A 23,133-nucleotide genomic window follows, 5' to 3' on the forward strand; every position below is an offset into this window, starting at 1 on the left:
TGCTCAGATTCGAGTCTCACTGTCAGATGCTCTGATCCACTTCATTTGCATTGGGACCTGTCATTTGAGCTTTAACCTGGCCCATAGGTCAGTTGTATGGAGGTGGTCATTTGGCCACATGTGGATGAAACATTGTCAGACCCATAGTGCTGGAAGAAGTTAGGCTTCTTACTTTTATTGAGGAGGAAACTATTTCCCAGAGAAGGGAGAGGCCTTGGAATTAGAAACTGCAGTGGTCAGGATGGACCAGGGCTTTGGAGTGGAAGAGCTTGAGAGTCTCATCCTGTCTCCACCATCCTGTAGCTTAATGCGGTAGCTTTGGAGGGGTTGCTGCCGTCTCAAGCCACTCCTTCCTCCTTCAGCCTTCTTGCTGTGATTCGATGTGGCTGGAGGGACCATCAAAGATAGGATAGAGGCTCTGGTTGTATGCCAAAAAATACCATATTGGTTTCCCAAATTCTTGGTTCAGTCTTTGAATGTGAGTTGAGCAGTTGCATATACACCCTGTGATTTCTTTACTTCATAAAAATATAACCAGAAGAAAGGAAATCAAGCAAAAGTTCACCCACAAGGTCAGTACCCTAAAAGAACTGTTTTCATTTTAACTTTTAGCTCCGTCTGTGTGCAGGCATATTTCTGTAGAGCTGTAATCATATATAGACTCAATTTTGTGTTCTGCTCTTTTTGTAAACCTTAAGTAAATGCTTTCCAAATGGTTACATAGTCTTCAAGATGATTTTTAATAGTCTTACACTCTATCATCCCACAGGCTGGATTTACTTAACCATTCATCTGTTATTGGACATTTAGATTTTTTCCCCTGAAGTTTTGTGCTACTATAAATAATACTTTCAGATACGCCACATACGACTTCATCCTTATTGTAGATTATTTTCTTAGGTGAATTCCCAGATTTCTGGGTTAAAGGGTGCAAATAATTTTTTGCTTCTTAATGGATATTGCTAAATTGCTTTCCAAGAGAGTTGTACCATAGTTTACAATATCACCAGCAGGTACCAGTTTCTTGACCTACATTAGATACTGTAATTTTTACAAAGACTTGACTGAATAAGGTGTATCATTGTTAAATTGATCTTTCTTGGATGATGGAAAGGTTGCATATGGCTTTATTCTTTTTATTTTATTTTATTTTTTGCTTTTTATAGGCAGTGTAGATGGTTGAGGTCAGATTTTTTGTGTGTGTAGTATATTTTAGATTCTTGGAAAAACCAGCCTGGTGTTGGTGGCTCACGCCTAGCTACTCAGGAGGCAGAGATCAGAAGAATCATGTTTCAAAGTTAGCCCGGGCAAATAGTCTGCAAGACTATCTCAAAAAAAACCCATCACAAAAAAAAAAGGGCTGGTGGAGTGGCTCAAGGTGTAGGCCCTGAGTTCAGGCCACAGTACCGCAAAACAAATAATAAACAAAGGCAAACCCAGAGCCCATTAGTGTAATAAATATTTTGGACATATTTTATGGCTGAATTAACTGTTCATGATTTTAACTTCCTTATAGGTCACCAGTTAATACGATGATATTTGGAGAGTAGAGGGTCTTTTCCTCCTCTCCTTTTTAGATTCCTCTTTGTTCTTTTATTCCACCCCACACACCCATTTCCTGTCTCCCTCCTCCCCTATGCACATTGTTTTTGTCTCTTTGGAGATAAAACATAAAAGGATCAGCTTTTAGTCATGCTCCTCCAACTTATAAAAGGCAGGTTTCCTAAATTATGTAGCAGGGAGTGAGGATGGAGAAAATCACAGCATTGTAACAAATTGCTTGGGACTGTGTTGCAAAAGCAAACATCTCCCATGAAATCTTAGGAAGGTGTGTTTGAGGGTGTAATCTTAGCTAGTGGTGTAGGGGAGGCCAACTTGTTTTTCAAGTTGGTCTTGAATAACTCTGTTCTTTCTGGAATGTTCAACATCCTCAGAATGACAGCGTCTGCTTGATGACAAACCTCTCACTCTGCTGTGCATACCGTAGCCCCAGAACTGGTTTCTTCATTTGCTTGGGGTAGATGATGGAAACGCCCTGCCTTTGCAGCAGCAAAGCAGTATTTGATGGGCGGCTGTTGTTCCCCAGGCTCTCAGTGGTGATGTCAGATGCAGGTCTGGTCTCACAGTGGCCCCTGATGTTACATCTGCTCTCTCCCCAACAAGGACCCAGGCTCCCTTGTGTGTAGGTGCTCTTCTTGAGTGAAACTGGCTGGGTGGGCGCCTGTTAAGAGAATCCAAAGTTGGCAGAATGGCTGTGTCTATGTACAGGAGAGAGTGGCGGCAGCTCTGTTACAGTTTAATTTGTTAATGAAACAAGACGGAGCCCATTTTTCCCTCCTGCAACACCTCGGCTGTTTGAGATGAGGCACAATTAATTTATTTGTGCTGTCTGTGGAGGCGTATGCCAGCTAATGCAGTGCAAGAGCTTTTATCTTTACGTTTGTAATGAAGAGGGGCAGGCTGCTGGCAAATTGACAAGGATTACTGATGACTCATTCTCTGTCTGCAAATGCTTTCTTCCGAAATAATAAAATGTGTGCACGTGAGCACACGCAAGTCTAGTTCCTGTTTGAAATGGGCAGAGCTAGTTTGGGAAATTTCAGGGGCCTCTGAACATGCAGGAGGAAGAAAGGAGGAAAAGGCGGGAAGCTCCTTCCCTCCCTGACCTGGCCTGTCCTGGCCTGACTGGACTGGCCTGACCTAGGGCAGGAACTCTGAGCTCCCAGCCTCACCTCCCCTCTCTTCACAAGGCTGGCTCCTTTGTGCTCTTCCTTTGTGTTCCAAACAGCAGCCTTGCCTCACAGCCACCTGACACCCCATGCTGGTTCACCTGGAGAGGCCAGCCCTTCCTCTTGTCTGCTCCCTGAGCAGTGTCCTGCTGGCTCTGTGTTGTTCCGCAGTGCATTCTGGGTGTGTTTGGTCACATGGGGTTCTTCTGGCCTGTTTGTTTGTTCTCCAGGCCTGGGCCTTGGTAGTGGCTGTGGTTGTGAGTTGCTCTGTCACTCCACTTTGTCATGCCTCAGAAGAAGTAGTTTTCTTAGTAACTAACGTGCTTTTGGCCTTTTACAATTTATAAGGTATGTAGGCATTAAAACAGCGTGTGAGTTGGATATTGTGCTTTCCCCATTCTAGAGATGAGAGTATGGAGGTCCATATGGGTTAAATAACATATCCATGATTGCTTGGAGAGGTGGTGGTGATGAAAACTCAGACTTTGGGGACCAAAACTCGGTCTTTTCATGACATTCATTAAGAATACAGCAAAAAATCCTCCTCCTAAGAAATATTTGAATAGATAGCCATATAAGCTCAAGAATTACATGAGAGGATAGGTATATTTCTGTAGTTCAGTAGGCTAGCAGAAAGTCATAGGATACTTTCTGGGGACTTAAAAGCAAAAAAGTCTGCCTTGGCCCAGAGAAATAAACTGTAGTCTAACTAAAGTTTTTTTTCCTAGGACAGGATATTAGTAGAGCTGGTTTTATAGGAGGGCTAAGTGTAAATGTCCAGTGTGACTGGTCACTTGGTATAAATAGTATGAACCACTTTTTATATATCCCAATTCTCAGAGCCATAGAGATTCTACAGATGAGGAAACTGTGGCTTAGTTAGAGACACTTTGTGTTGGGAGGAATTCCATTCATTTATGCATCTCATGTATCTAACAAATAATTATTGATCCAGTGCTGGGTGGAAGACAGGATTTGCGCTGTGAATGGAGCACATAGGCCTGTCTCCAAGGAACATATAATAAGTTGCAGATAATACGCCCAAGCAGGCACAACAAGCATGTCTCAAGGGCAGTGATGAGTGAAGTCAAGATGTGTTGGAGCACATAACTGGGGGGAGGTAGTGTGGAAGGGCTTCCTTGAAGCAGTGGTACCTACCACGATTGAAGGATGTTACTGAGAAGTTACATCAACTGAAAACTTGGACCGCTTAATTCTCAAATGCAGCTGAACCACTACCACTAACACTTTCAGTGCACTGTGTGCACTGAAATAGTGGTATTAGCCTTGTGAAACTCAAGTGTGTGTGAGCGAGTAGTGTACACTATAGGCCCAGGCTGTGAAGTTCGGGAACCACCAGCCCTGGGTGCTGCTGGGCACTCTGAAGGTGAGATGCACTGTGAATGAACAGTGGCCACCGGAATTTGAAGACTTGGTATGGGGAGGGGGTGCAAAATACCCCAGTAACAGTTTTATGTTATTACAGGTCAAAATGATGATTTTTGGAGATGTTGGACTAATAGAAGAAGTGTGGAAGTTCATTTCACCTGTTTAGTCATGCCTTTTAAGATGAGACTACTAGAAAATGTAAAATGATGTACGTGGCTTGTGAGTTTCTGTGGATGGTGAAGCTGGGTGGAGAGAGTGACCCAGGAGCAGAGGTAGGGTTGGTGGTGAAAGAGACAGGTTCTTATATGAACAGGTGTCAGTTGGTCCTGGGGCATGATATGGGAAGCCTCTCTTCCTTGTCTCTAATGTGACCCTATCACCTAGCACCTACCTTGCAGCTGGGTTGAGAATAAAATTAGAATGCCTATGAAAAAACATTTTTTAAAAATGCAGACTATAAATTGTTGTGACCCACTAAGAGCCATGGTTCTCTTTGTAGTAAAAACACAATACATACCATCCTGGATGCTGATAGTGCCACAGTCAGACAAGAAACTTGGTCCATTGCAGAGCCAGAGACTGGTGTGTGGGAATTGCCTTCAGTGCACAATGAATTACAGACTGGGGGTGGGTCTGTGTGAGATGCTGTGGATAAGAAAATTCCTTTTCTGTTGCACTTGGCTTGCTCTGCTCCAGGAATTCCCTCACTCCTTATAGTGAAGTTCGTATCCAAGCTTTCATAATTCTTGTTCCTTGTTTTGTTTGTCTCAAAAGGCCAATAAGAATATCCATTCTTTTTGTCTTCAAGTATTTCACATTGTCTTCCTGAAACCCATTAAATGTGTGATAAATGAATTGCTATTCTGTTGCTATTTCCTGAAAACCTGTATGGATCAGGGATCTTTTGAGCTGCAGGGATGCTATGGTGAGCAGGACCCAGCTCCTACTCTCAAGGTGCTCTCTGCAGGGAGTACAGTGTGGCCAGGCCAAGGTAGGGGGATAGAGAGCATTCCTGATCGCTAAATTCCACAATTCAAAGAATGACTTGATTGAAAACAGCAAAGGAGAGCGCTAAGGGACAGCTGGGACAGTTATAGCTGCCTGAAGTACACTTTCTCGTCATTCCCTTTTGGAGAATGAGACTAAGGGGCTGTGTTTTTACCTCATATCCTACCAGCTCCTGGGGTCCAGCACCGTGGCAGAGTGCAGTATTCATATTGCACCTGTCTATGAATTACACTTTCCTTGCCAGTTGACCTACCTCAGAGGTGGAGCAAAGAGCCCTTTCTGATCAGAGCTGCTCAGAGAACTAGGGGGCAGAGGCAGTTTGGCAGGGCTGAGCTCGGGGTATTTGAGGGCCATGAGGTAGCTGTGACCTGGGAGAGACGGCAGGCGGTCAGACAGTCATTTCAGTGGGAGATAGCATCTGATACTTATTCCTTCAGGGTAGTCTTGTAATAGCGGCAGATAAATAAGCTGCCTCCAGTGTGTTCCCAGAATATCTCCATCTGCAAAATGTCTTTGAGGGGATGTTTGACTTGCAAGCATGTGGTTGATAAAATAAATACATTTAAAAAATGTAAACCTCTTCATGAGAGGTTTTAGTCTCTTCTGTCCCCAGGGAGAAATAAGGCCCTTGGTTAACCTCTTTCCTTTCCTAAGTGGAGAATTCTTGCCATGCTTTAAAAGAAGAAGCATTTTTGGAATGTAGCACCTGCAGAAATAGAAAGGGGCTCTGCTCAAACCATTGGGCCTGGCTATTGTGTGGGTGGTGTCTCTGGAAGTTTTGTGAAGAGGTATCAGCTCTGACACCTGCAAAGCATTTGAGGCTTTGGAATTCAGAGGCACTTAAGTTGTTTTTAACTGAATTCTGAGAGCAGGCAGTCACAATGTGAGTGATTCTAACATTGAGGGAGCCTTACCATTTAGTGGTACTGGGTATAACGTGGGAACTGAATATATAGTTCTTGAATGGGTGATGACTGAATCAGTGGCTGAATGAACCAATGAGACCCTCTTCTGAACTTTCAGTTAGTATTGGGGTTTCCAGGATGACAGGCAGCAGCCACACCACCTGATTAGTACATGTGCATCAGCTGGGTGTCTTGTTAAACTGTACATTCTGATTCAGTGGGTTTGGAGCAGGGTCTAAGAATCTGTTTCTAAGAAGCTCCAGGTAGTACCAGTAGTGCTGGTCCATAGGCTATACCTTAAGTTGCAGGGTTTGTTCTATTAGGATTGAGTCTTGATTAAGTGCCTAGTGTGCACTACAGATTGTGGATGAAGGCCTTGATCCTCCTGAAAATTTGTACTTGTGGTGAAAAAAATCAAGACTCATCCTTGTAAACTGGAGAAAAGCCATTTGTTCCTGTACTGCGTGATAGGATAAGTGATCAAGGTATGCTGAGGGGTAAAGAGCCTTTTCATGGAGGTGGCGCCTGAGCACAGTGTAAAAGCGTGGGATCTTGGAATCAGTTGTATCCTGCTCCAACCCAGAGGGATCCCCGAGCTTTGCTGGTAGTTAGCTTTCCAATTTCTGCTTAAATGCTCTTGCACTAGAGAATGTACTGGCTCCCTCTTTCCCAACTCATGTTGTCTTTTGACATACCCTGAGAAAGGGTTTTCCTACATGAGTAATGCTGTGCTGAGTTGCCTGGACCTCCATCTGCTGCAGATTCATGGTGCAGTATTGTCAGTGGCTCTGCAATGTCTTGCATGAAGGCAGTTGGTTTTAACTTTGTATTACTCAGGGTAAGTGGGTTCAGCATATTTGACTACCACTTTCCTTCTGTTTTATTAATAAATATTGGGAAACCTGTAGTTAGTAGCTCATCGTGTTAAGTCAAAATAGAACTCATTTACTGCTGATAAAACATTAAGTGAACCATTCACCATGCAGGGCTGCATACAAAGAAATAAACCATCTCTTGCTTGGATAGTACTTTATTGTTTGGATAAAGCACCCTCATAAGTTTTGTCTTAAGGTATCAGCAGAATCTTCTAGGATTGTAGAAGTTTTAGTGCCATTTAAAGTTGAGGAAACTGGGGCTCCTAGAAATTAAGTAATGTATCCAGATTATATTCTTTGTATGGATGCCACTGGGATTTGAAACTAGATTTTCAGTTGAGTTTTCTTCAAATACTACTCCATTTGACCCTGACTTAGTTTGGGAGCCGAAAGGGAACTCCTAAAAGCTTGATCCAGGATTTAAAGTTATATGAGAGAAATGGGGAGTGGGTTCTGGAGCAGGGATGGAGGCTCCAGCAGGGTGAAGGGACTGGAGTGTGTAGGTTACAGGGAACCTCAAAGGTCTTTTAAGAGATGTTGCTCTGTAGTGTGTGACAACATGGAGATCTCTCCTACAGTGCATTCCTAAATAGTTTTAATGCATCCCAGAAGCACAACTCTTTTGGCAGGAAGCATGCTACAACAAAGAGCTGTGTATTTCAATTATAATATATATGCATGCTCTTAGCAAGCAGACTGTCCTTGACTCTTTACCTGTTAATCCTAAACCTTTCCTTCCTTCCTCTGGAGCCACATAGCACAAGCTTAATTTCTCTTGTCATACACTAGCCTATTTAGGTTTTTTCCTTTTGAAAAATCTTAATTATTCTTTCCAGATTTGTAATATATGTTCATTATGAAACACTGAAAAACACAGAGAAGAAAAATGAAAATTTAAAACTCTAATTTCACCACTCATAGATAACTAATATTGGTAAGTTTCACACCATATAGTTTTCCAGACCATTTGAAATACAGCTTTTGATATGTGTGTATGTTATTGCTGTTGTGTTTTCTAAAAGCAAAGTGAATCATACTATTTGGGAAATAGTGTGTAATTTTTTGTAAATATTTTATTAATAGCTTTCATATTGATAAATGTTTATAATATTTAAATTAATCACATCATTTCATAATAGGAAATGTAATTTATTCCTTTTGTTGGATATTTGCCTGTTCCCTCCCATTTTTGTCAATTATAAACCATGCTGTAGTAAATATCCTTGTAGGCTAATCTCTGCCTTATAGTTCAGGTAAATTATATTTCTGTTATCTAGTGGTAGACATGGAATAGTAAAACCAGAGATTAGGTGGAAGTGAACTCTTAAGTTACTCATTCTCCAGCATCATCAGCCCCATTCTTCTTCAGATGTGGCTTTATCCATGAATCTGTTTGTTCCCAGTTTTGACCATCCATCCCTCTGCAGTCTCTGGACCCAGATTTGAGTTACTTTCCTTACTCTGAATGCCACATTTCTAATCAGGACACGATGATATGATACTGTGTTAGTGTTTATAGCAGCTTCATCATACTGAGTCATTGAACTTGTGAACGACGAATCCCTTTAAGACTTTCTCATGTGAGCTGCTCCATCCTGTACTTATGAGTTGATTTTTTTTTTTTATTTAAGTGCATGATTTGACATTCATCCTTATTAAATTTCTACCTTGTTGAAGTCAGCTGGTCATTATGTCCTTTGAGATAGTATCAGGAACAGACTTCTGTCATCCTTCATAGTCATAGTTCCTTCCAACTCCCAACCACTGGCAAATTCCAGTTTCAAATGATTCAGCAAGTCCCAGCAACCATTATGTCTCTGTCTTCCCTACTAGATTGTGAATTAGTTCAGGATTGAAACTATATCCTTTTATTTCTCTTTAAAACCCAGTCCCTACTTTATTTTATCACACGACTTGGTCCCCAGGAAATGTTGCTATGTGGGTATTTGTTTTGATTTAACTTTAAGAATGAAGGCTTGGTGGTGTTTGGTACCAGAGTGGATAAAGAATACATGGTGCATGCTTATAATTCCAGCTCTTGGGGGGTTGAGGCAGTTGGATTGTGAGTTTGGGGCCAGCATGGGCTATGTAGTGAGAATTTGTCTCAAAAACAAAAACAAAACAATATAGAGAAGTTTAGGCTTGTCTGGATGAGGCACTTACAGTAAGAATGAAGAGACAGCGTTTTGGCCTGACCTTGGGTAATAGGTGTAGTACTGTATTAAGAGGAATTTAAAGCCTCCTGTGATGGCACTCAGGGTTGACTGGGTATTAGTTAATTCTTGAGATGACTCTTTCAATGAGGGCAGTAGAGGACTCCTCAGGGCACATGGGTGAATGTCCAAGGCAGTGAAGAATTGAGTTGGGTCAAAGTGAATGGTAGGTGAGATGATATTTGCTAGAATTGATGACCAGAAGCCAGCTTCCCAACCTTTGAGAATTGTGTTCAATAGTGGTCACATACAATCATCTTATGTGAATCTGTTCTCTGAGATGTAGAACAGATATTACCCTTTCTTTTTCTTTTTACATTCATTGACCTTAAGGCTTGCAAAGTTAAGACCTACTCATGGTTGATCACTCTTAGACCAGAGTTTGAACTGCAGCCCAGGACCCAGCTCCTTCTCACTTTACCAGTACTTGTAAATCATACCCACTTCTGGGTCTGCTGTGGGCCCCATCAGTGTTTTTGAGTCTCAGGTCCCTTACCTGTAAAAAGAGAAACACCATGCCCTTTACTTTCTGGGATTGTGGAACATGCTTAAGGCAGCATGTTAGAAGTCAGCTCTGTGCACCAGGCTTCAGACACAGCTGTTTATAATTCAATGGCAGTGATCTTTTCTGTATTTCCTACGGTTTGAGTAAGGATTTGCTTAATGGTTGAGGCTGCCCAGAAAATTCACAAGCAGGTGTGTGTCTTGCATTCACAGTTATCCCTTGTCACCTCAGCATTACCTGTGTGGAGCTGCTTCATGTTATGTTTGCCCTAAGTCAAACTTGCTGGAAGTTGTTTGTGGCTTTTTAACCCTGGCAGCTTGCTGCACTGTAGGGTTCCACTATGGAGGAGCCTAGTCTATGCAGCTTTTTTGTATCCTTCTTACTGTTTGTTCAGTAATCCGAGGAAAGAAAAGGAAACATTTTGCTCAGTAGCAAAACCAAAAATTTCTCTTCTGTGAAACATAAGTCAAAGGTATATGTGTATATGGCAGAAATGTGTAGAAGAAGAAATGCTAAACATGTACCAGCTGCTCTGAAGATGGAATTGGTGAAGAAAAGCAGTTACTACCAGTATCTTTGGAGCCGACCTCTAAGTATCGATAAAAATTTAGCAGCTCTAAAGATTGTTTTCTAATTTTAGCCCAAAAAATAGATGACTGACAATGGATCAAACTATAATTTAAGCTTCCGTTTTGCAAAGAAGAAAATATTCCCTTGACCTTAAGAGAATTTGAAGAGGTGATATGTTTAAGCCCCTGCACTCCTGGCACCTGAGTTAGCCCCAGGCTGTCAGAAGATGGGAGGGACATGTGGATTCTGGAAATCTCCCTCATAAATAAATCCCTTTTTCTCTAATAGAGGAGATGGCAGGAACAGGTTAGAAAAGTTTGTGTTTTGGCATTTTCTGTGCTGGCCTGGCAGCACTCAGCTCCCCTCTTTTCCCCACTGTTTATTAAAGGTGATAGGTATGGAGCCAGTTCCTGTGGACACATCACTGTAAACCCAGGGTGCTACCTTCATGGAGCTGGGCATTGGAAAGGTTGAGTCATTGATAGACAGTTTCCAGGGTGTGCTGGTGCAAGGCTATGATGCCATGGGGGCGTGCAGCAGGTCTGTCCAGACAGACTCGGGTATCCTGGAAGGCTCCATGGAAGAGGGGATATCTGTGTTGGGATGGGACAGCTCTTGGAGAGATGCATGCTATGACTGTGTTTGTGCAAGGCATCTCTTAAATGTTATGTGTTGAGAGTTGTTTGGATTCTACTGTCTGTATCATTTGAGTTGATCTGGTTTCTTGGCTTTGAGGTCCTATTTTTGTCTATCAATCAATCTGTCTTTTTAATTGTGGTACAGTAACACATCTTAACTATTTTTAAGTGTATAGTTAAGTGGCATTGAGTATGTTGACATTGTTTTGCTATCGTCACCACCATCCATCCTCAGAATGCTTCAACTTTATACTCAGCCCTTGGCAACCACTATTCTGCTTTCTGTCTCTAGCTTGATTTCTCTGGGTACCTCAGATGAGTGGAGTCATACAGTGTTTGTCCTTTAATGCCTGGCTTATTGCACTTACCATTTTTTCTTCATCTGTGTTGCAGCGTGTGTCAGAATTGCCTTCCTTTTCAAGGCTGAATTATATTCAAGGTCGTATTTTATTTTAACCCTAAGTATATGTGAAATACTCACCAACCAACGCATTCAGTAGCTCCCTAGTCTTTGTGTTGAGAAGTCATTCATGCATTTGTCCCTCTCTGCCTCTCTTACTGATTACATGTCAGGTTCCAAACAGAGTCTGGTTGATGAAGATACAAGGAATACCTATGTCTATTCCCCACCCCAAACTCTGCCTGTGAAAGATAGAGGCTGCCAATTATTAAACACTAATAGTCAAAGAGTGGTTGTATGTATAAAGGTCTGTGGAACTTTAGAGGAAACACACACAGATGCAACATGGAGAGCCAGGGAGGCTTTACCAAAAAGGTAGCAATTGAATTGGCCTGGGCAGTATGTATAGGAACTTTATACATGGTGGAAGGGGAGTGGGAAGGTATTTCAGAAAAGACAGCAGCATAGCATGGCTGGGAGTCCTGTCCACACATACAACAGCCTACTGTGGTAGTTACCAGTTTAAACTTCCATCCCACTGTCATCTTCAAATGCTGGCTCTGTCTCCTACCTGAGCAATTTATTTTCTTTTTCCGTGTCTTAGTTTCCTCATCTCTAAAGTGTTAATAATGACAAAACTTTTCTCATAGGATCATGATGGAGACTAAATGAGTTCAGACACAGAGTATTAAGGGTCAGGTATAGAATGTAGATTCTTTTAAGTGTTAGCTTCTGTAATTATTGCTACTGTAGTGTGTGTGTGTGTGTGAGACATCAAGTCCTTTGTTCTACCTAGACTATAATGTGTGTGTGTGTGTAAAAGTTGTGTGTGTGATTAGATATAAAGTTAGATTGGCTGGGTGGATCCTGGAGATGGGAAGAATTCAAGCATTCACTTATCTCTGACTGCTGAGCTTTCTTCTTGTATTCATGTGTTCAAATAGCTCAACTTACATCTGACATTTATTTAAATCTTCTTTAAAATATTTTGGAGTCTTGCTTAAAACTTGCAGAAGCAGTGCTTGTTAGCGTGCTCAAGCCCCTGGGTTTGATCCCCGCACTGCCAGAGTTAAAAAAAAAAACAACAAAAAAAAATCCAGTTGGTCATGGTGGTGCATGCCTGTAATTCTAGCATTTGGGAGGCTGAGGCAGGAGGATCATGAGTTCATGTTCAGCCTAGACTTCATAGGAACACCTTGTCTCAATCCAACCAGTCAGTCAACCAACCAACCAACCAACCAACCAAATAAACAAAACCCAACAACATTTTAAAAACAACAGAATGAGAAAAAAGCATGAGACATAAACCTGTAATGTCACTGCCCTAACATAAAATTATTTCCTTTTTATTTTAAATTTATGTAGCTATATGCATAAAATTAAAGTTTTGATCACTTTTAGGTAATTTTGTTTTGCTTTTTTTTTTGTAACAAAACAATTCTTTGAAAAATTTCCCTCATGTTTCAATTTATTCTTTTAAATTATTCTTGTGAGTGAATGCCCTGTTTTCTTTTATATTCATGTATGGTGATGTCTTAGTCATTCTCTTAGTCATAGTATTCTAGATGATTCTGCAATGCATATCTTTATGCTCATAATTTTTTTCTTCCATGGAATTTTCTCTTTTTTGGTAAATGCCTAGGGTTAGGGTACAGGATTGAAGCCTTTTGGGACTCTCAGTAAGTATAGCTAGTTGGATGTTCACGTTGACTCCATATGGCATGTTCAGTGCTGCAGACAAAGTTATTGTCCTTAAAGGTTTCCTGATTAGGACGTTTAAAGCAAGTTCGCCTAATTTGCCATTTTTTCCCTCCTGGTGAAGATGCACAGTTAGCCTCCTGCTTATTCTGTTTCTGGTTGTATTCTTCATGTTTCGAGTCAGTATAAATTTGAATGGTTTGATTACCACAAAATACTGGTTTTGTGTGGGAGAAAAGTCCAGGTGCAGGAAATTAAAGACAGAGCAGAAACGATTTCCCTACCCTGCAGTAGGGGATCTCCTGACTTTGGGGTTCTGGAGAAGCAGAAAGAAGCACCAGCTCATTTGCCTTGTGCCAGCTCTGCCAGGATTATAGCTGCCAGTCTGGACTTGGAATAGCCTTGCTTTTGGCTGCCTTTAAAAAATTTTTTTACTGTTTTTCAGTTGCCTCTTTTGGAGAGCAGAAGAATAGTGTGGTAGTTGGTGGTGTCAGCTCTAATGAATGGTGTGCTTACTTCGTTCCCAGGGTCTCACATGCTCCTTGTGTTCTACAGATGCCTAGTGCAGGGCAAGCACACAGTGGGTAGTTTTTCTTGATCATAGATTAGAGGGTGGAATGTACCTTCTCTGATATCCTTCACCCCCTCTAGGCCTCTCTACAACATCTTGTTCAGAGAGCTCATAGTTGTTTATTAAGAGTGCCTCTAGTCATGGGAGGTTTTACTACCTCAACATACAGTTAGACCTTTGTCTCATGGTGAGATGGACTACAGTGTCAATTTCAACTTGATCTGATGAGCAATATGATTTTTGACAAATCACTTAATTTCTTTTTAATTTTATTTGAAAGACAGGTTTTTTTTCTATGTAGCCCAGACTGGCGTGAATCTTGACCTCCTGCTTTAGCCACCTTGAGTGCTGGTATTGCAGCTGTGTGTTACCAGGCCTGGGAATGTTTTTAAACTTCATTTTCTGAATAGTGGAGGTAGTAATAGTATATCTTCAACTCATAGTTATAATGAAGATTAAATATAATAAAAGTAAAGTGCGGGAATTTGATAAAAGTTAAACTCATAGAACAGGGAATAGAATGGTGGTTATCCAGGGCTTGAGGTGTAGACAGACAGGCTGGGAGAGGGATATAGCATTCCTGCAAGGCAGGAGGATTAAGTTTGGGTGATCTGTTGGACAACTTGATGACAATTAAGAATAGGTGTATTTCAAAATAAATAAAAGACAGGTTTTTAAATGTTCTCACCACAAAGAAATGGCCAATATTTGAGGTGATCCATATGTTAATTAGTCTGATTGGATCATTCTACAATGTATACATGTATTGAAAGGTGTACATATATACATTGTACCCCCATAATGATTACTGAAAAATAAAACATTACAAGGCCTAACTTCTGCTCCTTACATTGGTAAGGTGTTGAATATAAGTTGGCTGTGACTATTTATTTTATTAACAACTACAGGGTATTTCTGTAAGCTTTCACCATCATATTTGATTTCACAAACCAACACATCTTTTGATCTATCACTTAGAGTCTTTCTGATTTGGCACAGAAGCTGTAGTTTGGCTCTGAATTTGGAGTATATTCTCCAGCAATGGAGATGTGAGTGGGTATTGTCTTTGAGCTTATTCCAGCTTGGGCCATGACCCAACTGCTGGGCTGGGCAGGGCAGGGCTGTACTGCGTGCAGGTTAGCACCTTCTCGGTTTTCAAAGTCTGATTATACAGGCCCCTTGTTTGTCCCTCTCCCTTTCTTGGCTCATTTTCCTGCCTTGGCATCCTCTGTGATATGATAGACAAAAACATTTGGAGGAAATGAAACTCTGTCCACATACTAGTTATCTGTTCCCTTCCACGGAAATAAGTTAGCGTAGCACAGAGCTAATGGGAGACGTCATGCTGCCCAGCAGTCTGCCCGACCCCCGACAGCGCTCAGTGAATTGGCTTCTCTGATGTTGCAGAAGCCAGTAAGGAGAATGGCTGGGACCTAAGGATGGGGTACCCGACTCTTCTACTCATCCCTAGACGAGTATTTTTTGCTTTAACTTGCTGAGAATATAGTTTGCAGTCTGATTTAACTCTCCTGTGATTTAAGCAAATAGCTTTTATCCTTGGTTTGTCAGTGTCATTGAAAGCTCAGTGGTCATGATTTTTATGATTATAAAGTTCATCTTTTTGTCTAGCCGAACTCGTGCTTCATAGAGAATAACTTAGGTGAAGGGCCCTCAGCTAGGCATGTTGGTAAGTCTTCCTAATAATTACCAGTTTACTTTTATTATTTTTTGAATCAGGTTTCGCAGTGTAACCCAGGCTGTCCTCGAACTTGGCAATTCTTCTGCCTAAGCATTCTGAGTGCTGGAATTATATGCTTGATGCACCATGCCTAGTATTCGATTTTGTTTTTAAAAATAAAATATTAGTAAATTTAAGAAACCATGTTGAAGTGATGCTAATTAAATTTTAAAAGTGGTCTCTGAGGAGTTGGTTGCCTCGGAGGTTACCGCAACTTAAAAAGCACATTTGGGTTAAAAATTGCCTGTGGAAAGAGATGATATTTAAACTATTCAGTAATCAATCTGGAAAGGCACTAGCATAGTAGAAACCACTGGAGGCCCTGTGTGTAAGACCCTTGTTGAATGGGGGGGGGGAGGGAGGTCCTGGGGCACTGGGAGAGAGAGGCAAGCGCCTTCGGGGGACTTTGGCTCTGGCTCTTTACCTGCCCTGTGGAAGTATTGCAGTATTGTGAACAACTACTAAGGCTGTACCTGTTTGGTATGCATGGAGTTGGTGCAGGAGAGCACCACATTGTCCTTAGCGGGTGGTCAGGAGTGCTGATGGAGTTCTTGCTTGTTTCTTTTCTACCTCACTACTGAGTGGACTTGTGTTATGCTGGGCCTGATTGTCTTCCCACGGGTGCTTAGAATTTAGGACTGTCTATTTAGAAAGGTCTGAGACAGGAAGTACTTAATGTAAATACTGTGTGACAGACAGAGTATCTTTTTGGGGTCTCCAGTTCATACCACCGATCTTCAAATTGTTTGTCCTTAGGAAATGAATGCAAGGATGTTTGCCACAAGGAAAAGTTGGGCAAAATCTAAATGTCCAACCATGGGGAAGCAGTAAAGAAATCTTTTATCCATGACTTTGAACATTATACATCTCTTAAAATCATGGGTGTAAAGAAAATTTCAGGACTCAGGAAAATCCTAAGTATGAAATGTTAGGTAGGCAATTAGCTACCCCCCCCCCCCAAAAAAAAAAAGGTGAAGAATCGTAAGTTATTAATGTAAGAAAGCACATCACAGTGCATGGTCAGCACTGGTTAGTATTTGGTGGTGGAATATGGTGATGTTTATTTTCTCCTGTGAATGTTTCTCTGTGTTCCATGTGTTTTTGTCATCTATGGGCATTAACTTTATAATGAGACGTGTTCCAGAAGTACTGTATTTGAAAAATGCAATGAAATGTTTTAAAAATTATTTTACAGCTTATAAGCAAATATGTTGAATTTAAACTTAGAGAAGCACACGTGGAGGTTCTGTTTATCACCTGTAAGGGAAGCTGCTGACTCAGTGGGATAAAAATAAGAGCCTAGGTCAGCTACCCAGTGCTGCCATCCGGCTCTCGGCTCTCCCAGGCCCCCAGACGGCCAGGCTTCCGAGAGGCCCTAATGGGCTTGTTGAAAGGCTCCACTTGGCTTCTTATTAATGTCCCTCTCTGAGCAGTGCTCTGTTCTGCTGGCTAACCTTGTCAGAAGGTTACCCGCAGCTCTCCAGGGCTTGGCTAATTTTAAACCTGGTCGGCCTGTGCGGTGGCATTGCACTGCAGAGACACGAACAAGCTCCCTGGGAGACATGGCTGAGGGAAGATGAGTCCACGGTTTTTTCTCATCCTCGTGTAAGTGACCAGGCACCCTGAACAAGCAAAGAAAGCTGGGATAATAATGAGAGCTTTTATGGTAAAAACCAGGATTATTAAAGATCTTTTAGCAATGTCAATGCCAGTTGATAATTGCACGGTATGATGTGCCCTGCATGAAGTGTGCTAATTCTGACCACATTAGGAGTAGCGAGGTGAATGAGTTCCTGTCTTCTAGGAGCTGGACTTTGCCTGTTTTTAAAGACAGGATGAAACTGCAGTGAATGTCACTATGTACATGGTATTCTTCTAAACTCTGCTGGTAATAGGGTCCTCTGTGAAGTTTCTTACAGATTTCATTGGAAGAGGAGTCTTTCTTAAAAGCTAAAGCAACCAAACAACCAACAAAACAAAACAAAAAATCCCTGCCTGTCTGCATGTTTGCTGCTGGTCTGGTTGCCACTAAAATTATCAGTGTAAAGCCTTTTTTATTATTTTTTTTTTTTGGCAGTTGTACTGGCATTTGAAATGAGGGCCTCGCGCTTGCTAGGCAGGCACTGTATCAAGTGTAAAGCCTTTTTTGAACATCTGTAGTAGATAGATTTTTAATCAGAATAGTATTGTTCCCTAGAATGCTTTTCACCTTGATCTTTTAGAATAAAACATAAATCAATAGCTATCAAATAGCATGGCATTGGGGAACCTTTCCTTCATCAAAATTAACTTAAAAAAACAAACCTGAGCAAATCCATTTTTTCCTGGTCAGATTTATTTGAGGTAGGGAGGCAGGGAGGCCTGCTTGCTTTTCCACACCTTCAGGTTGGGAGTCTAATGTGCTTATTAGAATTAGTTCAGTCTTTCCCCTGCTAAGACATTCACAGCTTCTTTCACACCTGTGGGTTTACAGTGGGAAACTTCGTCTACCTTGTGGATGGCTTGGTCTTGGGATTTATCTGCCTGGCCTGAGGAAGAACATTTTTTTCTTGTACCCGGGTCTCTACCCACCCACTTATAAAACAGTCGCTAGGAGCAAATTAAAGAGGCACTGTATGTGGAGTAAACCAAGATGAAAGAACAATGGCTGGACAATCAATAACCTGCTAACTCCCCACCATGATTAAAGTTAACTTTATTTGAAATAGCCAGGCTGGGCCAGACCACATCAAGCCTGCAACCTTTCTGCACAAGGATAGCACGGGAGGGAACTTTGATTTCATTTTAGGACAAAAAAGAACAGTGAATAAATGCTTTTTATTAGCATTTTCTTTCTTGAAGGTCTGCCTCTCCTTCAATAGACTTAATTAGCTCTGTCATGTTGAATTTAGTTTTGAGAAAATTAAAGCTGAGTAATACCAGGAATTTGTAGAATGGGATACTTGTTAAAACTGTCTTTGACCCAAATCTGACGTTTATACTTAGTATTAAATATGTAAGCTAAAGAAAACCCATCTCCAGTATGCCCTACAAAAGTGTTCTAAAAAGCACATTCAAAGTGGTGAAGTACAAAATAAATACAAGTTACTCTGGGCATTAGTCAAGTGAGTAATTGTAGTGGTGATGCTAAGAGTATAGTTGTGAATTTGAAGTACATTTCTTAAAATCCAGATTGTCTTTTACTCCTATTTAAATGTCTGCCTCTCTTCTCTGGGGCTTCTCTTTCTCACCTCCTGGACACCTCCCTCTTGCACTTGGCACCTGGTGTAGGCAGGCCAGGCCTACTGTTATTTTTGTGGTAACCTGATACTTGGCCATTGTGGGGCGGGGGTGAGGGGCCCAGGCCCTTGGAGGTGAACTGGGCCCAGCTGTAAAGGCTGTTCCCCTGCTGAGCAGCTGCTGAGGCTGGGCTGGGGACCTGGCAGGCTGTGGGACAGCCTGCTGTGGGGTCATCAGTGAAGACCCCAGTTCAAGGCTCAGCAGGTGGCCAGCCCTACGCTTAGGTGGGGGGGTGGGGGCGGGGTCAGTCTGAGATTCAGCAGAAACAGAGTTTGTTATTGAGGCTAGAGGCCGGCTAGTTAGAGTTGAGTTTTTGGAAACCAGAGGAATAGTTCCAAGCCAGTAAATTTTTTTATTTCTCTCTGTGGGTCTATTCAGGGTATGCCTGAGGGGGCCCTTGAAATTGGCCACCTCTTATTTCTCTCTTTTTCTTCCTTTCTCCCTCTCCTCACTCCCCCCGCCCCAGGCTATCCTAGAATGATACGTGATCTACCCTAGATGATCTATGATGGGTAGATCATCTGCCTATGCCTCCTGAGTGCTTGGATTATAGGAGTGTACTACCATGCCTGGCTTGATTTCTTAAGAGACATAAAAATGGTATTAATATTTTTTATTTAAATAAACAAGTTATTGGGGTGGGGTACAGAAATGGATGGGCAGAGTTTCTGCCTTCTGAAAATTGATGTATAGCAGGAAAGAAGACAGATACTTAGGCAGCAATCATTAGCTATAGTTACATGTATTTGTTCAATAATTAGTTGAGAACCTGCATTTTGTCGGGCATCTGTGCACACACACTAATCTGTATGCATTCAGCTACAATAAGGTATAAAATGATGTTAATGACATACCCCATTAATACTTTACCTGATCATCTCATTTAATCTTTACAATTTTGGATTCAAAGACAAGGAAACACAGCTAGTATGTGGAGAACTTAAAATTCAAACTCTTTGGGATTCCAAAACCCTACTTACTCTGATATGTTTATTTACTCTGCCATGTGGGTCTCCATATGCACAGTGTGATCCCTGCACCTGCAGGAATGTCGACCGAGGACAGCATTTAGCAAATATTTAGGAAATATTTTAGGAGCTCCAACAACCTGTCAGGGATTGAGAGGCGTGGAACGTAGAAATGCCGAGGAGCTCACTGATGAGCAGGGAGACAGTATCTTAGGAGAAATTAGAACGGAATATACCAAGTATGTTGGTGGAAGTGTGTTTGAGATGCTTTGAACACAGCTGTGAATGCTTCTAAGGCTTCCCAGAGGATGAGTTTGGTGGTTTTGGTCTTGAAAGGATCAGTGGACACTCAGTAGACAGACTACCAGTGGAGAAGCATCTGAAAGTCCCAGGCAGCAGGTAGCTTGCTACATGTAGGCACCCTGGAGTGGGAATGTGGCTGGAATGTAGGGTTCCTGGACAAGTGGCTGCACAAGCAGGCTGAGATCAGGTATTAGGGGCCAGTTACAGATCGTGTGCAGTTGAGTTCTAAAGCTAGGGGTTTGCTGAAAGATTTTAAATGAATGCATGACAGAAGTCCTGTTTGCATTTAGGAAAACCTATCTGTCTATGGGATAGGATAGGAGAATTTTACTAAAAATACTTGTTTTGGGGATTCCAGTTCAGTTCTAATGGCATTGTTGGGTCTGGAAACCTAAGGCAGATGAATGGGTATCCCATCCTCCGTGGAGAGCCGTATCATTCCTGCATCCTGAGGAGTTAGAGGCCTGCATTCCTGCACCCTGAGAGGGAGTTGTAAACTGCATTTCTGCATCCTAAAGAAAGATGCAGGGTCTGACAGATCTGCCACAGGGCTGATGAGCAAAATGCTCTCAAGATTGTTTCCCCTCCCCCAATAAAGGTGTGAACCAAACCAGTTCACCTAAGAAAGCCCTCGCATCCATGGCCAATGAGAAAAACCCACATAACTCAGAGCTGGGACGTCCATAAAAACCCCAGCCTTCATCTGAGCAGCGAGTTACCGGCTTCCAGGCTGTCCTAAGCTGTAGCCTTTCCTTTCTCTCTAATAAATCCTACATTATGTACTGGCTTTGGCTCATCATTCAGCTGCCTCACGAGCCAGTTCCCTGGCCTGTGAAGGCAAGAACCCTCGACACTGGCATGTAACAGCACTGAAACTGGGTACCTGTGTTTTGAAGAAGTTGCCTGTGTCATCCTCATGCCACCTAGGCTTGGATGCTGATAGTACCAGGTTGCTGTTGGTGATAGTAGAGGAGGCATGGCACAGCCCAGCTAATAGAGAGCTGGTTCTTTCCTTGAGAGCAAAGTTAATGGGATGGAGAGGAGTGGAGGGAATACAGGGAATACAGCTGGGAGATGGAGGCCAAAACCTGGACTGCTTGCCCGACAGGTTTTCTGAGAAGTACAGTCTTTGAGAGCAGTTGTGGGATTAGGTTCTTTCTTCCAGGGATTGAGAACTCCTTTTTTGGGTTTTCATGAGCAAGTTTACCAATAGAACCAAGAAGTGTCTCGGAGGGTGTCAGTGCCCAGATGCCAAGTCTCCATGAAGGTAGGTGAGGGTTTCCTCTTGGCTCTCAGGTCACATGCTCTATTTAGAATCATATTAGACAGTTGGACTGAGAGGGGAGAAGGTAGTCAGCTCTGGCAAATTTCCTTGAGAGGGAGGGCTTTGGTGGCCTTTTACAGGTGTAATTGGAAGTGGATTACATTTTAATTCAGTGTTAGGCATTGAGGGTTCATCTTTGTTCTTCTACAAGAATTACCAGAAGCTGTGGGAGGGAGTGAACCTGGAAGAAAATATGTATCCCCACCCTGTTTTTTCTAAACAGACTCCTGTGCATGTGTGCATGTGTGGGGGAGCTGCAGAGATGTGACTCCAGTCAAAACATGGCGCTTGCACTTTTTGCTTGGTACAGCTGGGGCATGGGGGTCTGAGGTGAGGGATGAGTCTGATGGATGAAGCTGGCCCTCTTTCAGAGCACCCTGGGTGGTGGAAGTCAAGGCAAGAGAACTCAGGCCTTATGTCAGAAGTGGGTGCATTGATGTGTGTGTCCCTCAGCCCCTCTGTCCCTACCTCTCTGCTAGGGGGAGTGCCCCACTGCATACCCTTGGCAGCGCTTGTGGTCTACTCAGAGCAGCTCTGTGCCTGTAGTCGGTGCTCATGGAATATTTGTTCACTTTGATGAGTGGTTTATTGTCCTAAGGGGGGGTCAGTAGTCTTATTCTGCCTCAGCCAGTCTCCAACCAGAATGCCAAGATTATTTCTCCTGCTGAATTTGAACCTGGTGTAAACCAATGACCAGCTTTACATTTGCGGGGCAGGGCTTGGTGTGAGGGTAGGATTTTAATTAGCCCAAGCATTGGCATGTCTCTCAATGTGAGACCTATTTTACAGCTGCTCCATCACTGGCCTCTCATGTGGAGGGTGAGGACTTAGTTCATAGGGAGCGCATGGACAAGCGGCACTATATATTTTTTGTTAATTCCTGCCTTATCTTGTGTTGACATTAGCTGACCTTTGCATACTGGCCATATGCAGACCTGTATACCTCTACAAGCACATTAGCCTAGGGCCATACTGGGCTTGGGCATGACTTCCTTGTCAGTTCACAGCCTCTCTTTAGAGACCAGGGAAATAAATAGACTGAGTACTTGAAGACAAAGTCTGATGAGCATTTATTGGAAGAGCTGAGTGACTGGGCAATGAGCAGAGTTAATCCCATGGCGCTGAACTGTTTAAACAGGCACACCTGTATAAACTGTCACTGGCTCTGAATTGTCATTGTCATGCTTTTGTAAATTTGGAAGGCTTAAGGGATGTGACACATTTTAATACTTGAATTTATCTAGAGAACTATTGTAGCCTTGGATCACACTGAAAATGCTTTTGATTTAAAAATTCTGATTCCATATTTATAAAATGACTTTAGTCTACACACACACACACACACACACACACACACTGTATACATGTGCATTCAGAAATTGTTCATGCAGTCCTGTGTTCTTGGTGTTTTCCGCAGCCTCTACTTATGGGCTTTGAGGCCCCTTGCGGTCCTGCCCAGCTTACTTGTTCAGCCTGTACCAGCCTTCCTGCTTCCACGCCTGGCCGTTTCTTTACCTCATTAAGACTTTTTTGAACAGACTTCCTGTGTTCATCTGATCAACACCTCTAAGGTCCTGTTCAACTGTCAGTATCACCTCACATGCTCCCTCATTGACCCCGGGGACAGAATAGAGTCCCATTTCTATGTTCCAACAGTGCTTGTGTATTCCTTTTTTGCAGCCTGTGACATCTTGTAGTCACCTGTTTGTTAGTGTTTTACTTATTCACTCATTATTTTAGGGATCATTCAGTCATCATTTTGGGAGGACAATTAGCTTGTGCTGGGCATTCTGTTGAATATAAGGATAGAAAAATCACTAAAGGTATGGACTAAATCCTTATAGATCTCACAAACTGATGAGGGTGACAAACACATGGACACATCATTCCCATGTGGTGAATATGTACTGACCAGTCAATGTACCACCTGTGGGAACATAGGAGGCAGGAACAGGTCAGGCCCAGCTTCCAGTGGGTGGGGGTTGTTGAAGTTTTGAAGGATAATTAATGTAGCTATGTG

General features: G+C 42.3%; 1 protein-coding gene across 7 annotated transcripts in view; it reads left to right on the plus strand.

Annotated features, from left to right (window-relative positions):
- Tead1 (TEA domain transcription factor 1) overlaps positions 1–23,133 on the plus strand; it is a 240,398-nt gene that overhangs the window by 41,907 nt on the left and 175,358 nt on the right. For 3 of the 7 annotated variants that reach the window (XM_074041635.1, XM_074041650.1, XM_074041643.1), the window contains exon 1: positions 16,876–16,905. The exons of 3 other annotated variants lie outside the window; for them this stretch is intronic. In XM_074041635.1, the coding sequence (XP_073897736.1) occupies positions 16,891–16,905 (15 nt within the window). In that variant the 5' untranslated portion in view covers positions 16,876–16,890. Of the gene's footprint in view, positions 1–15,628; positions 16,845–16,875; positions 16,906–23,133 lie in introns of those variants that run through there. One more of the 7 variants, XM_074041662.1, reaches the window with a different exon arrangement.

The sequence above is a fragment of the Castor canadensis genome, chromosome 1 (genome assembly GCF_047511655.1).
Source record: "Castor canadensis chromosome 1, mCasCan1.hap1v2, whole genome shotgun sequence".
In the NCBI taxonomy this organism is placed as follows: domain Eukaryota; kingdom Metazoa; phylum Chordata; class Mammalia; order Rodentia; family Castoridae; genus Castor; species Castor canadensis.